We start from the raw sequence: 12,500 nt of genomic DNA, 5'->3' as shown, positions 1-12,500 counted from the left end.
CGCATGAGTGGAATAAAATGCATGCATTTGTATAATTTTTTTTTCCATCCCACAATTCCCTTCATTCACAAAAGCATTGTACATCGTGATTAGTAATAAGTTCGACAAATTAGGTTCGATGTTTCAATCAACCCTGTGAACTTTGGTATTTGGGTCGACCCAAATAGAGATTTTAAAGTTCGGTACATGAAAAGTACGACGTTCAAACTGGGCTGTAGTTATCAAATTTGGATGCTGGTAACAAAGAATGCATAAAAATAATTAATCTGTACTATCAGAAAAATTCACCACATTATGTAACTCAAGATTTACCGTAAAGCAGTCCCCTATGCAGCCGCCCTCTTGCTGCTGCACTCTCTCTATCTCGTTTTCTCATCTGGCGTTCAGCTTCCTGTCGAGCTTCTGGGTCCATATCATCATAATCCTCTTCATCTAAAGCTGCTGGATCATAGACATCAAGAGCTGGAATTGGACGATAATCCCTGCAAGTACAAAATAAATTGTAACGTAGCTGTTTCATTTGCTGTTTCTGAGTTAATGTAAAAGAATAATGACAAAATGTATCATTAAATTTTTTCAAGTGGCTTGAGATGCAAAACACAACTAAATGAATTGATTTGAGTTGTCAGTAATTAGATTTTGATGTTTCAGTGACATGTGAAAAAATAAGAACAAAGTGAGGTAATTTACATGTAGTCACCACATTTTATTCGATTATTCTTGGCATTGAGCGCATATTTTACTTGTCATTCCAAATTGGTCACTTTTTTATGTACATACTGTACTTCTGAGTAGTCACACTCTCTAGTTATCAAGAAAAAGAAGTAAAAATAAAAATGAAAAAAGCTCTATAGGAGAGAGACATCAAGATTTTAGGATCCCCAAAATTTGGACAGTCCATATGGACCCCAGGGTCACGATTAAAAACTCCTGGTGCAATCCCTACCTTTATCTTCATCTTCATCAGCCCATGTTATATAGTGCTTTAACATTTTCAAAGCTCAGGGGAGTCTTGACAACTAGTATGAGTTTTTTTTTTTTTTGCTTCCTTGAGATATCCCTGCCCCAAGATGTTCCTCTAATCTTTGAGTTTATTTCCTTTCTTGATGCAATTTTTCCTTTTCTGTTCCTTTCACGTCTAGTTGCTTGTACAGTGTATTTCAATTTCTTATTTAATTGTCACAACATTGTCTAAGTTTCAATCGAGTGTCATAAAACCAAAACCAAAAGTAATTACTTTGGCCAATCAAAAAGGACAGAGACAATCCACTAAACCAATCAAAACTATCTAGAAGAAATTACACATGGCCAACACAAAGCGCAGGAAAATGTACGGGTGTAGGAAAATGCACGGGTTTTGGTTTCACTTCTATTGGTTGACAAACCGGTGCGAGAACTTTGAACCAACCAACTTGCAAAACCAATGCAATTCGCTATTACTTTTGAAACTCAATTGAAAACTGCTCTAATGTAAGACTCATTATTACCAGAAACCCATAAGGGTTGAAACGTGTAACGGCCCCTTGTGTGCTGGGAAACAAGCTTCTGAATATTCGATGTGCTAAGTACCATATTTGGAACAACAAGAGCGAGGGGTTTCCAAATATGGTACTTAGCAATGAAACACTCAACCAATCAGTTCGCATTGAATATTCGGAAGCTGTGAACGCGTGTTACACGTTTCAACCCTTATGGGTTTCTGTTATTACCTAATCATCTACTACCAGTCGTCAGTTGTAAGTTTTGTTTTTTTGTGAAAATTGTACTTTAGTGGCAAATGAATAAAAGAAAAAAAAGATCAGTAAATGAATCTTACTGTTCTATCCTGTCACCAAACAAGTCCTCCCCTTCCTCTTCCTGGACTTCATCTTCATTTCCAAGAACAGCATCAGTTTCATCCTCAAAAGGTGGAAGATCTCTGCCTGGACTGGACGTCAGTCCATCTGTACGATGAGGACTACTCGGCACTCCAGTACTGCTTGAATCCTTTCAAAGTAAAGAATAAATTATCATGAATTACAATTTACATTATATTTCAAATTTGATTAATTCATGATGATCGTAACCCCACTCAAAGAAAGTTGAGAGTTCCAGAAGGAAAGTGTCTTTGTTTGACGTCCAAACCGGCCAAAACCGGCCAGACTTAATATTTTAATCTGTCTAACGCCAGACGATTTTACTCGTCAATGGGGAACCCATGGGAGTCAATGGGTTAAAAGTCTAGGTTAACTAAGTGACATATTAGAGAGATTTCAAACCACATTTTATCAAATTACTACTACAAATTTTCTCAATCCCAGAATTATGTGAAAGCTATTCGACGTCAGATTTTCTTTCCTGTTATCCACAACTATCATCACGCAAATCTGTAAATAATATTGATATCATGAACAATTATAAACCTTGAGACAAAATAAGCTTTAGTCCTGCAATTTTCAGTTTTCTGACAAGTAGCAGCAGTCTGTCATTTGCCATAAGCCTCAGGTCCCATCACGCTAAATGTATTCACAGTTGCAAGGATTGAAAAAGCAGACTTTGTTGTGCTTGAATATCAGAAAGGCATCCAGAGAAATCAACAAGGCAATGAAAATGTGCATCTTCAACTGACAAAATGTCATTGCAGTCTGGCTTCACATACACTTTATACAGCCCGGAGACTCTGTCAGAAGAAAGACTATCTTACCTCCAACACTTACTCCGCAAAATGCCTGTATTTTGACAACTAAGTTAATTTTGCACATTTTACAGGAAATGTTTTTATACCAAAATACAAGAAACAAACAGCAAACTGTATCGATCGGGATTTGCGAGAATCGTTTCTGATGCACCAGAAAACGTTATATTAGCCTACTATTACGAGACCTACATCCAGTAACAATGCACAAATCCAGTCTTCTTTTGTGTATTTTGTGCATCACTTATAAGACTTTATGTACAAGAATAAATTCAATCGTGTACACTCAACAACGAACGAAAATCATTTGACAAGTTTTTTTTTTATCACAAGTACACTCTGGGCAACGACAGACAGGGGATAAATCTTAAGACTGAATACAATTTAAACAACAACAATTGCAATTAAGCCAAAAAAATTCACAATGTAAAATCATAAATTAGACGACCGATCGAAAGAAGACCAAACGGGAGAGCCTATTGTACAGGCTCCAATAAAGTTGAAGAAAACGCAAAGCTATGAATGAAAGAAGCATGATACGATATCGACGTGATGCAAACATTGCTTAAGTAGTAAAAACACCTTCTGCTTGTGAAACTACGAGCAATTTCCAACGAAAACACAACTACTCCACTCACCGCCATGCCGTCTTCTTCTGTGGATATGTTCACGTGACGCAAATTTCCCGCGGTTTTGCAAATGTTCTTGAAAACGAGGCAAAACTGATCAGCTGATTGAGCTGATTCGTACTCAGGCCCGTGTCTCTGGAAATTTTCAATAAGGTTGGGATTTCCGCAGGTGACGGTGGATTACTCTTGTCGATCCTTTCATTTTGGAAAACGTTTTGGTATTTGGTATTTCTACTGTCAGGCAATTTTTTGAGGGTGCCTTTAATTAAGTCCCCAACTGTTGTCATGGCAACGATATACAACTCCAAAGAGACCTTCTAAAAATCAGTTTTTAGAAAATATTTTAAAAACTTTTTTGGTAAACTAATAGGTTTTCTTACCTAATGCGTTGCTTGAGAAAATTCATTGAGTAGAACTTGAGTTATTTATGAAAATGCTTTTGGAAGATGAAAAAACAGTTCCACTCAATAATTATCATTGCACAGGTAATCACATGATTTTGAGTGCAAAAGGCCATTTTACAACCTATATCTAGCCTATAGACCTTACTCATAACTGGCGGTCAATTTATTATTCTTTTGTCCAAGTGCAAATTAGCCAATCAAGCCTCATTTTAGATAGCCTTCGAATACAACTGACTCACATTGCCCCAGCCCTGGCCCTGGCGATGCGAGTCGGCTGTATTTGCAGGCTACATTTTAGAGCAAGAATTCTTTTCAATTCACTGTATGGTATCAAGACTTGGTAGACTAATTTGCACTTGGACAAAAGACTTATAAAGTGGCTGCCATCTAAAAATAAGGTCTATGAATGGCTGCAAGGCTGACAGTGACCTTGTATTGATACAGACCTCACTGTTTTTATCATGCAAATTGTGTTGTTGTAATTCTAATTTATAGTGTATAATTATTAACATTAGAGAAGCACATAGGTTTGTATCAAAACAGGGTCACTGGAAGCCTCGCTCCCATTCTTAGGCCAGGTAACTTAGCTATTACTGTAAAAATTTATAGTCTATTTTGGTAAATATAAGCACAAGGACATTTTCCAGACTCACAAATTTGCGAGAGCCATTAAGAAAAATTACAAGTGCTTATTTATAAGAAATCATGTTGAAAACCAATTGTGGTGCATGCAAACTAGTAGTCAAAGAGTATCGAGACTTTCATTTATAATAACTATCACAGATCTTTATTTTACTGTCATAACCTTGTAATACATGTATAATGACAATGTGTAACTTCCACGAATAAGGTAACCCTTCCTAATTTTTGAACAAGTGCAAAAATTTTATTTATTTGAGAAAAAGAACTATTTTAATACCATTATCTTGGTTAAAATATGTGATAATCTTTTCTGCTGATACACACACTGAGAAAAAAAAGCTCCCTCAAAAATAATGTGATCACAAAGCTACATGTACAGTAAAATGCCTATTCACAAAGTAAAACCTTTTTCGAAAAAGAAGCTAAGAACACTCTAACATGAATTAGTACTGCAACCCAACATTACGGACACATACGCCTTGTGGGTGTGGCCACAAAAATGATTATGCAGTTCAGTGCATTTAAAATTATCTAGTAAGTCCCTTACATTCTGTACAAATAAAATTTAAAAATTCATGCCAAGTGCCATTCTGCACACTTACGCCATGTTCACCTTCACTGACACACAACAAATGCATACACGCACTCCCACGAAAGAATTTGACGTTCCATTTTCATTTTCCTATAACAAAGCACCCTCCCCCATTTCCCTTCTGGAATAAAATTCAGAAATACACATAGTAATACAAAATAATAAAAATATCTTTTCTGTTAATAAAAATTCCTATTGGATCCCTAAATATAGTTGCCTGGACTTATGCAAAACAAGCCCTAAAAGCTTTCTTAATTTAATAAATTATTAAGAATGCAAGCAGGAATTAAGTCTGGTAGTGCAACTGTTTGAATTCACAACTGCATCCCGCAGGCTGTCCCAGTTTCCCCTCTCATTAATAAAGTTGAGAATCAACAAAGTCAACCCATAAAAATTATAATAATTATTACTGTCTGGGAATCAATGCTAGAGCACAATGGCGGCGGGTCTAATCTGCAGGTCGCAGGTCGCAGGTCACAGGTCGCGGGTTGCAGGTCATTGTTTCATCAATACAGAAAGTATCCTAAACATTCATAAAAGCTAACCTTAGGCCTAAAAACTTTTGTTTAGGCCCAATTAGGCCTAAGGTTAGCTTTTAAGAATGTTTAGGATACTTTCTGTATTGGTGAAACAATGACCTGCAACCTGCGACCTGCGAATTAGACCCGCCGAGCACAATGACACTACCAGACCCAACCTTGCTGACAGACCCCAATGCCAGATTTGAATGGCAAGATTTTTGTGTGATTACGTAATACATTGTGTGTTGCTTCTTCTTAATTACAAAAGGCTTTCTCAATATTCTTTCCTGTCTGTTATTAGTAAGTAATCAAATACAAATTTTTTCTTGTGCAATTTGGATAAAATTTTATTAGCACTCGTAATTTTTTTCAAAAACTACAAATTGCACAAGCCTATACATGTAATTTTGGTAATATTTGAAAAAAATTACTAGTCATCATTTACTCCAAATTGCACTTGAAATATACTTAAAATAAATGTTCAAGTTCTTCCAGGGACTTCCCTTTGGTTTCTGGAACATAAACATAGAAAAACAGCCAGCCGCAAATAGCAATTCCCCCATAAAGCCAGAAGGTTCCATAACGTGTGATCCACACAGTCAGTGATAGAAAAGTCATAGAGATCACTAGATTAAAAGTCCAGTTAGTAGCTGTTGCAAAAGCATTTCCTGTGCTACGGGCCCACAGAGGATATAACTCTGAATTAATTGTCCAGGGCATTGGGCCCATCCCTGGTGCAAATCCTGCAATATAAAGTAACAAGGCCACAATGGCAAACCATGAATATTTATAAGGACAGGCCATGTATGACCACGAATTTTTAGCATCCAATGTACGGCATCTTCCATATGCTGGATGATAGCTTGATCGCTTAAATGCAACACAAGAACCATTGGCTGGATTTCCCAGTGCATCTTTCGCATAACAAAACCCGCACTTTACGTCCAAACAGTCTAGACAGTGTCCAACTCGTGGGCAACTGTCATTGATACCTGAGGGTGTTTCATTTAAGGATATCGCAGCATCGTTCATCTCAGCTAAATAAAATGCACCACCTAATAGGAAAAGACTTAATATAACCACTGCAAGGCTGCTGAGCAAAAGTTTCCGTCGGCCTATCTTCTCAACAAGACAGACCCCTACAATAGTGAATAAAAAGTTTCCAAATGCCACAGCTGCTGCCAACCAAATAGCAAGTTGGTCGCCTTGGACACCAGACATCTGTATGATAGTTGCACTATAGTACCTGCGGATAGATGAGATCATAATAATAATTATTATGTGACAAGCCACACCCATCACCCATGTCTTTGTCAACCGTTGGCTTACATGAGTGGTGTAGGGACTTTAAAAATCCTGGGTTGAGTTTGGTGGGGAAGGGGGGGGGGGGGGAGGAGGAGTGTGTGGTTGGGTGATGTCAATGTAAACAGTAAGAAAAAGTCAAAATAGGGGAATCCTTGCTGATAACATTTTGTCTCATTCAGAGATGAATAGCTTCCATGGGGCATCTTTCTTATATTCACAGCTTTGCCTCAAAGTCAGCAGCTTCAATAAAAATTGAAGAAGGTTTGAGTAGAGAAACCACCTATCAACAAGGTTTGAAAGAATTATTTTTTCTTTAATTACTGCTATTCAAGGACAAATGCAGCCAACTCCTCTGATTAAAGACTGAGTTAAGTCGACAGTCTTGTCGGCTGTCAATGCTTATTGAAAGCATGGAAAAGCTGAAAGAACTTGCACAATTAAAGTTATTATTCTACCTCCTTTAAGTTTGAGCCTCTACAGTACCATTGGAAAATTAACAAAAGATTGAAGGGTGGTATAAAGCAACATCTTTTGGCAATCTTCAAAATTTAATAAAAAATGGGCCATTTCCGAGTTCATGTCTGCCTTCTCTTCAAAGCGAGTCTAAGTGCGAAGTTTTTGAAATGGTAATTAGTTCTACTTTACATATGAATGAAAACTAATTTCAAAACAAAAACTTCGCACTTAGACTCGCTTTGAAGAGGAGGCAGACATGAACTCGGAAATGGCCTATTAAAATTGCCCAAAGATCATGCCCAAATTTTCACGGATAGATAATCACTCTGTAAACTTTTGACGTTCAGTACTATAATTCCCCATGTCGAAGAAATGTATGCTTAACAAGGTAAAAGAATTCAGAAATTCCACACGATCTACATTGGTAAAAACAAAATGTTAGAGTGAATACTAGTATTAGGTCTATCTCGTGGTTTTAGGGTTGATGTTGATCTGTTAGGTCTCACTCCCACAAGTCAATGGGTTTAAGAGTTCTTTAAGCAAAATACACGAAGAAGTGGTAAGTAACCTGTCGAATATTTACAGTGTAGCTACATTTGTAGTTGGCTAACAGATAAGTGCATATTATTCTGAAGGGAGTAGATAACACCATCTTTCTTACTCACATAACAGTATTAATTCCTGACAGCTGTTGTATCGCCTGCAACATACAGCCGATCAGTATGGCTTTTCTCATTGCTGGTGACGCCACAATTTGACATACTCTATTCCCGCCACATGAACCTGTTTTCACGACACAATTGATAAAGATTAGCCAAGTTTTACATAAAGTTGGACAGGTCAATTATTTAGCGAATAACATCTAAGTTACAGACAAAAAACACAGCTCATATGGAAGTTGTGTTGCGGCTTGGAGTTTGTCCTAATAGGTCAGTTTCACATTCTCACGGTTAAACTGGATCTAGCATGAAATGGAGACTAATGCACGGGGTAATAATTATTTCCATGCTCGATCCAATCCAACTGTTCAAATACAAAACTGGCGTACTGGCTGACTTGACAAAGACCTTTAAATTTAAATACTATTAGCCAACTGAATAGAGATACTTGTGTCTTACTTTTCATCTCATCATCATTGCAAATAAACTTGCCTTAACTGGCTGGTGGTACAACTACAGTAGAGCAGAGTGGACCATGTGATTGGGAAAGTGCTCCAGGGATCATTGAATAATCCCATTTGAGATTCTGTTCCTACCCCATGAGCTGAGGAGTGAACTTTGTCAAGACACGGCACATTAAAAACTCAATTCACAAGAATCAACAAATTCTCTGCAGGTCCCTGGAGCACTGTATGCCTGGCAGTGGCATATCCGGTAGGTAGCTGGACGTCACTGTCTGGCTTTGAAACCCCTCCACTGGCCTAATAGCTGGTGAGAGCATGAAAATCTCAAACGAAAATAATAATAATAATAATAATAATGACCCCCACTGCTGACAAAAATCATACTTATTAATATTACGTAAATCATAATGATAACCACTTCCTAATTAATCAAATCAAACTAAAGCAGGTATAATCATGTTGGTTAAATGTATTGGATAAATCAAGAAAACCTGACGGCTATGAAACAAGAGCACCAAAAATGTCTGTTCCAATGTACATACAACAATCCAGTAAATGTCAGCTATTGTATTATTTGAAACTTACGGTATTGTAACATATGTTTACTTGAACAGTGGATTTAGGGAGACACTTTGCAATGTTTATGCAGTATTAATAATTTCTAGACATAAGTAATTGGATGGACAGTTGACTCATTTGTAGTTGGAATTACTATTATTTTAAATTCCAAATTTCTGCAAAATTTAATGATGGGTTTGCAAGAAATTTGAAGCCATTTTGCTGGTCTCAAATTTTTGAGCAAATATGCATGTGCAGCCAGCATTTATTTTCACTTCTACAGCACCATAAAGTTTACAAAATGGAAGTGAATTTACACCGCATTTCCAAGACTATCGCGAGAAGGAAAAAATGTGGCAATTATACAGTATTTGTTTTGTTTTTTGTTTTTCAAATGCACACCAGTGAGTGCGAGAAAACTGTGTGCAGCCACCTTAAAATGAAATATATTTTGACATTATCACAACATCTTATTCTTCATGGACTGACTGATAAAGATGTTGTAATAATGTCAAAATACTTACTAAGTTTATAAAACATGTTCCGACAGAAACTTCTGTCATCTTCAGTTAGTCAGAATACAAAGCAATGGAAGCTGAATTTATAACAAATAGAATATGCTAATGTGAAAAATAGTAACAATGGTATGAAGTATAGCGTGAAAATAAGGACTTAAGATTCCCAAGTTTAAGATTGACCTGGTTTCGTTCAAAGGTTTCTCCGTTTTCTTAAAATTCTCTACCTGTCTGCTACTATCAAGAGCATTTGAAAATACTGATTGCTCTGAGTCATAAGTTTTTTGGATCACATCATGAACATGGCATGATAGTTCACTGTATTAAGACATGCGGGTTTGAAAAAGACCTACTTTTCTCCGCCAGCGCAGCTTCCTCTTCGCAGACCTCTTTCATAGCCCTCAGTTCTGCGTCTACATCTGAATTTCCTCTTAGCTTACAAAGCACCTTATAGGCTTGATCAATGTGGCCTTTGCTAACAAGCCAGCGTGGACTTTCTGGTAGAATCATGCAGCCAAAGAACATGATGATTGACGGCACAGCCGCCAAGCCAAGCATAAGCCTATTGAAATAATCTAAGTGTTAAATGGATGTAAATGTTGTTAACAAGAACATAATTTTTGATTGGAGGTAAAAGTTATTAGCCCTATTTTTTTCCCTCTTAAGAGTGACATATACCAGTATACACCCGATTTTACTCGGACATTACTAATAAACAAAACACTGAAACAGCGAAATGAAGCACCAAAACACCATGTATGACCCCACCTAACACTGAATACTAACCGACAAAGGTTGGATTTTTAGTTTTAGGCCAGGCCTAAAAAGTTATTGCTCCTAATCTCAGTCTTTATCTGAATCCTAATCTTAATCTCAATGAATTAGGAGCAATAACGTTTTAGGCCTAATTAGGCCTAAAACGATATTTTATCTCAAATCCAACCTTTCTCGCTTAGTATTCAATGTATGGTGGGGTAATACATGGTGTTTTGGAGCTTCGTTTCACTGTTTCGGTGTTTCGCTGTTTCATGGTTTAGATCAATTTACTTGGCAATGGAGTTCAGGAGTGAAAGAGTTTTAAAAGCATTTGTTACATGGCAAGCAAATTTCTTAGGCTAAATGGAGCACTTGATTTTCTGGTTTTTGGTCGGGATTTTACAGTACAGACCATTACCATGGAAACGGTCTGTTTCCATCTTTTTGGCTGCACCTCGTGAGTCCACAACATTTTGACCACTGTCATGACAAAAATCCTTGTCAATGAGAGTATAGACAATGGTCAACCACTTTCGATATTTCGTTAAATAGAGAGAGGAAATTACTGCTTGGAGATATGGAATTTCTCTTCTCGTTTCAACATGAGAAGAGAAATTTCATATCTCCAAGCAGCCATATTAATTGCAATATTCTATTTATTATAATTATAAACACCAATGAAATACTAAATCATTTCACGAAAGGCATCAAAAGGCATGATTTTCATATGTAACCATAGCAACAGTGATCTTTTCACATGTGAAAATAACATGTTATCTTCACGTGTGAAGATATCATGTTCTCGCGCAAAAGTTCACTTGGTATTTCATTGGTTTTTATATAATAAATTTTATTTTGATACCTCCATCCTATTCTCTTGTATGGACTCAGAATGCCATCAACAACAGCGGCTATGAATTGACCACCAGTTATAAACAGATTGTTGACTGTAACCATCTGCCCCCTTGTGTTTGACGGTGCTGTTTCAGCGATGTAAACTGGAACAGTGACAGATGCACTACCTATGTTTCCATATTAAAAATAAAAGGTAAATTTGTAACAAAATTAATTTTCTGCTTGTTCATTATGGTGAACGACAATAACAGTAAATTACAAACAAGTCACTACAAAATGCTAGTCTTCAAGTCCAGTTTCTGGTCCACTATTTTCCACACATACATCAGGAATTGCTTATGGTCACCAAGATATAACAGAAGCTAAGCTAATGACTTTCCTCTAATTCACAAAAGTTAAAAAGACGAAACAAAGTGGCTTCTAAATGCTACTGAAAGATCTATGTTGAAAGAACCTTGGCAACAGATATGTTGTTGACCATAATCCTAAAAAATATTGTCATATCATGAAAACTCAAAGTAAATTAAACCATACGCTGGATGCCAGAGAAACTTTTTTCCAAGATCTGAGACAATACTATGCAAAACGAGAGGCAATGACCCAGTCCTCGTTCATTGCCTCTTCTGTCTCGGAACTTAGAAAAAATTCCTCCAACATCAAGGATAAATACATGAACCATGATTTCTGTACATTGAACGTGCCAATCAACATTTGTAAATTGGACATATTACAGGAGATCTGATGGCTTGACTATTTGGGGAATGGGGGTAGGGGGTGAGGGGTGGGGGTAGGGGTGAGGGGTGGTGGTAGGGGTGAAGGGTGGGGGTAGGGGGTGAGGGGTACAATAGCTGAAACAACCCAAACTTTAACAAAAATGCTATAGTGTTTAGGCCTAAGGTCAGTATTTTTGTAAAGGTTTGGGTTGTTTCAGCTATTGTACCATTCACCCCTACCCCTACCCCCTCACCCCTACCTCCCGTCCCTCACCACCTACTCCCCACCCCCAGAATAGCATGCATTTCTCGAAGATAATTAATCAACAATATTTGTAAAAAGCTTTAAAATACAAAGCAATGTATGGTGTTCTTTTCCAAATTGAAGCTTAATTATCTCAGAAAAATGCATGGTTACCCCCAATTTTCTCAATGGACACCAAGAGCACTTGCTACTGTAAGTTCTGCTTTCTCCGCATAGTTTGAACCGCACAAAAATATCCCTGTATTAATAAGCACCACCTATAGAAAATCGAAGTTCTCGAGATGCGCAGAGCGTATGCGCAATAACGAGAGTAGGAACAGTCCTCTATAAACTCGCCCGCGAGCAAAAATTTTGAGGAGTGCATTACGGCGCGTTCGATTGACCCTATTCCGGAATAAGAATATGTGGAGTGATGATTAAAACGGTATGTTTGGCGCGTTTCGAAGCAGCAAGGACAACAAAAATATGTTTAAAATAGCATTTTAGGTGAAT

At 37.2% G+C, this 12,500-nt stretch overlaps 2 protein-coding genes across 2 annotated transcripts in view; both read right to left on the bottom strand.

Moving 5' to 3' along the window:
• Positions 1 to 3,350, bottom strand: part of LOC138010891 (DNA replication licensing factor mcm2-like) — a 32,219-nt gene extending 28,869 nt beyond the window's left edge. Inside the window, exons 1-3 of the mRNA XM_068857911.1 lie at positions 3,313 to 3,350; positions 1,817 to 1,986; positions 313 to 482 (exon numbers count right to left, since the gene is read on the bottom strand). Of these exons, the coding sequence (XP_068714012.1) occupies positions 313 to 482; positions 1,817 to 1,986; positions 3,313 to 3,318 (346 nt within the window). The 5' untranslated portion in view covers positions 3,319 to 3,350. The remainder of the gene's footprint in view (positions 1 to 312; positions 483 to 1,816; positions 1,987 to 3,312) is intronic.
• Positions 3,351 to 4,474: 1,124 nt separating this feature from the next.
• LOC138010886 (proton myo-inositol cotransporter-like) overlaps positions 4,475 to 12,500 on the bottom strand; it is a 9,204-nt gene continuing 1,178 nt past the window's right edge. The window contains exons 2-5 of the mRNA XM_068857907.1: positions 11,038 to 11,197; positions 9,773 to 9,981; positions 7,889 to 8,006; positions 4,475 to 6,708 (exon numbers count right to left, since the gene is read on the bottom strand). Coding sequence (XP_068714008.1) covers positions 5,931 to 6,708; positions 7,889 to 8,006; positions 9,773 to 9,981; positions 11,038 to 11,197 — 1,265 coding nt within the window. The 3' untranslated portion in view covers positions 4,475 to 5,930. The remainder of the gene's footprint in view (positions 6,709 to 7,888; positions 8,007 to 9,772; positions 9,982 to 11,037; positions 11,198 to 12,500) is intronic.

The sequence above is a fragment of the Montipora foliosa genome, chromosome 7 (assembly GCF_036669935.1).
Source record: "Montipora foliosa isolate CH-2021 chromosome 7, ASM3666993v2, whole genome shotgun sequence".
NCBI classification, from domain to species: Eukaryota; Metazoa; Cnidaria; class Anthozoa; order Scleractinia; family Acroporidae; genus Montipora; species Montipora foliosa.
This window is presented reverse-complemented; position numbering and strand designations above follow the sequence as displayed.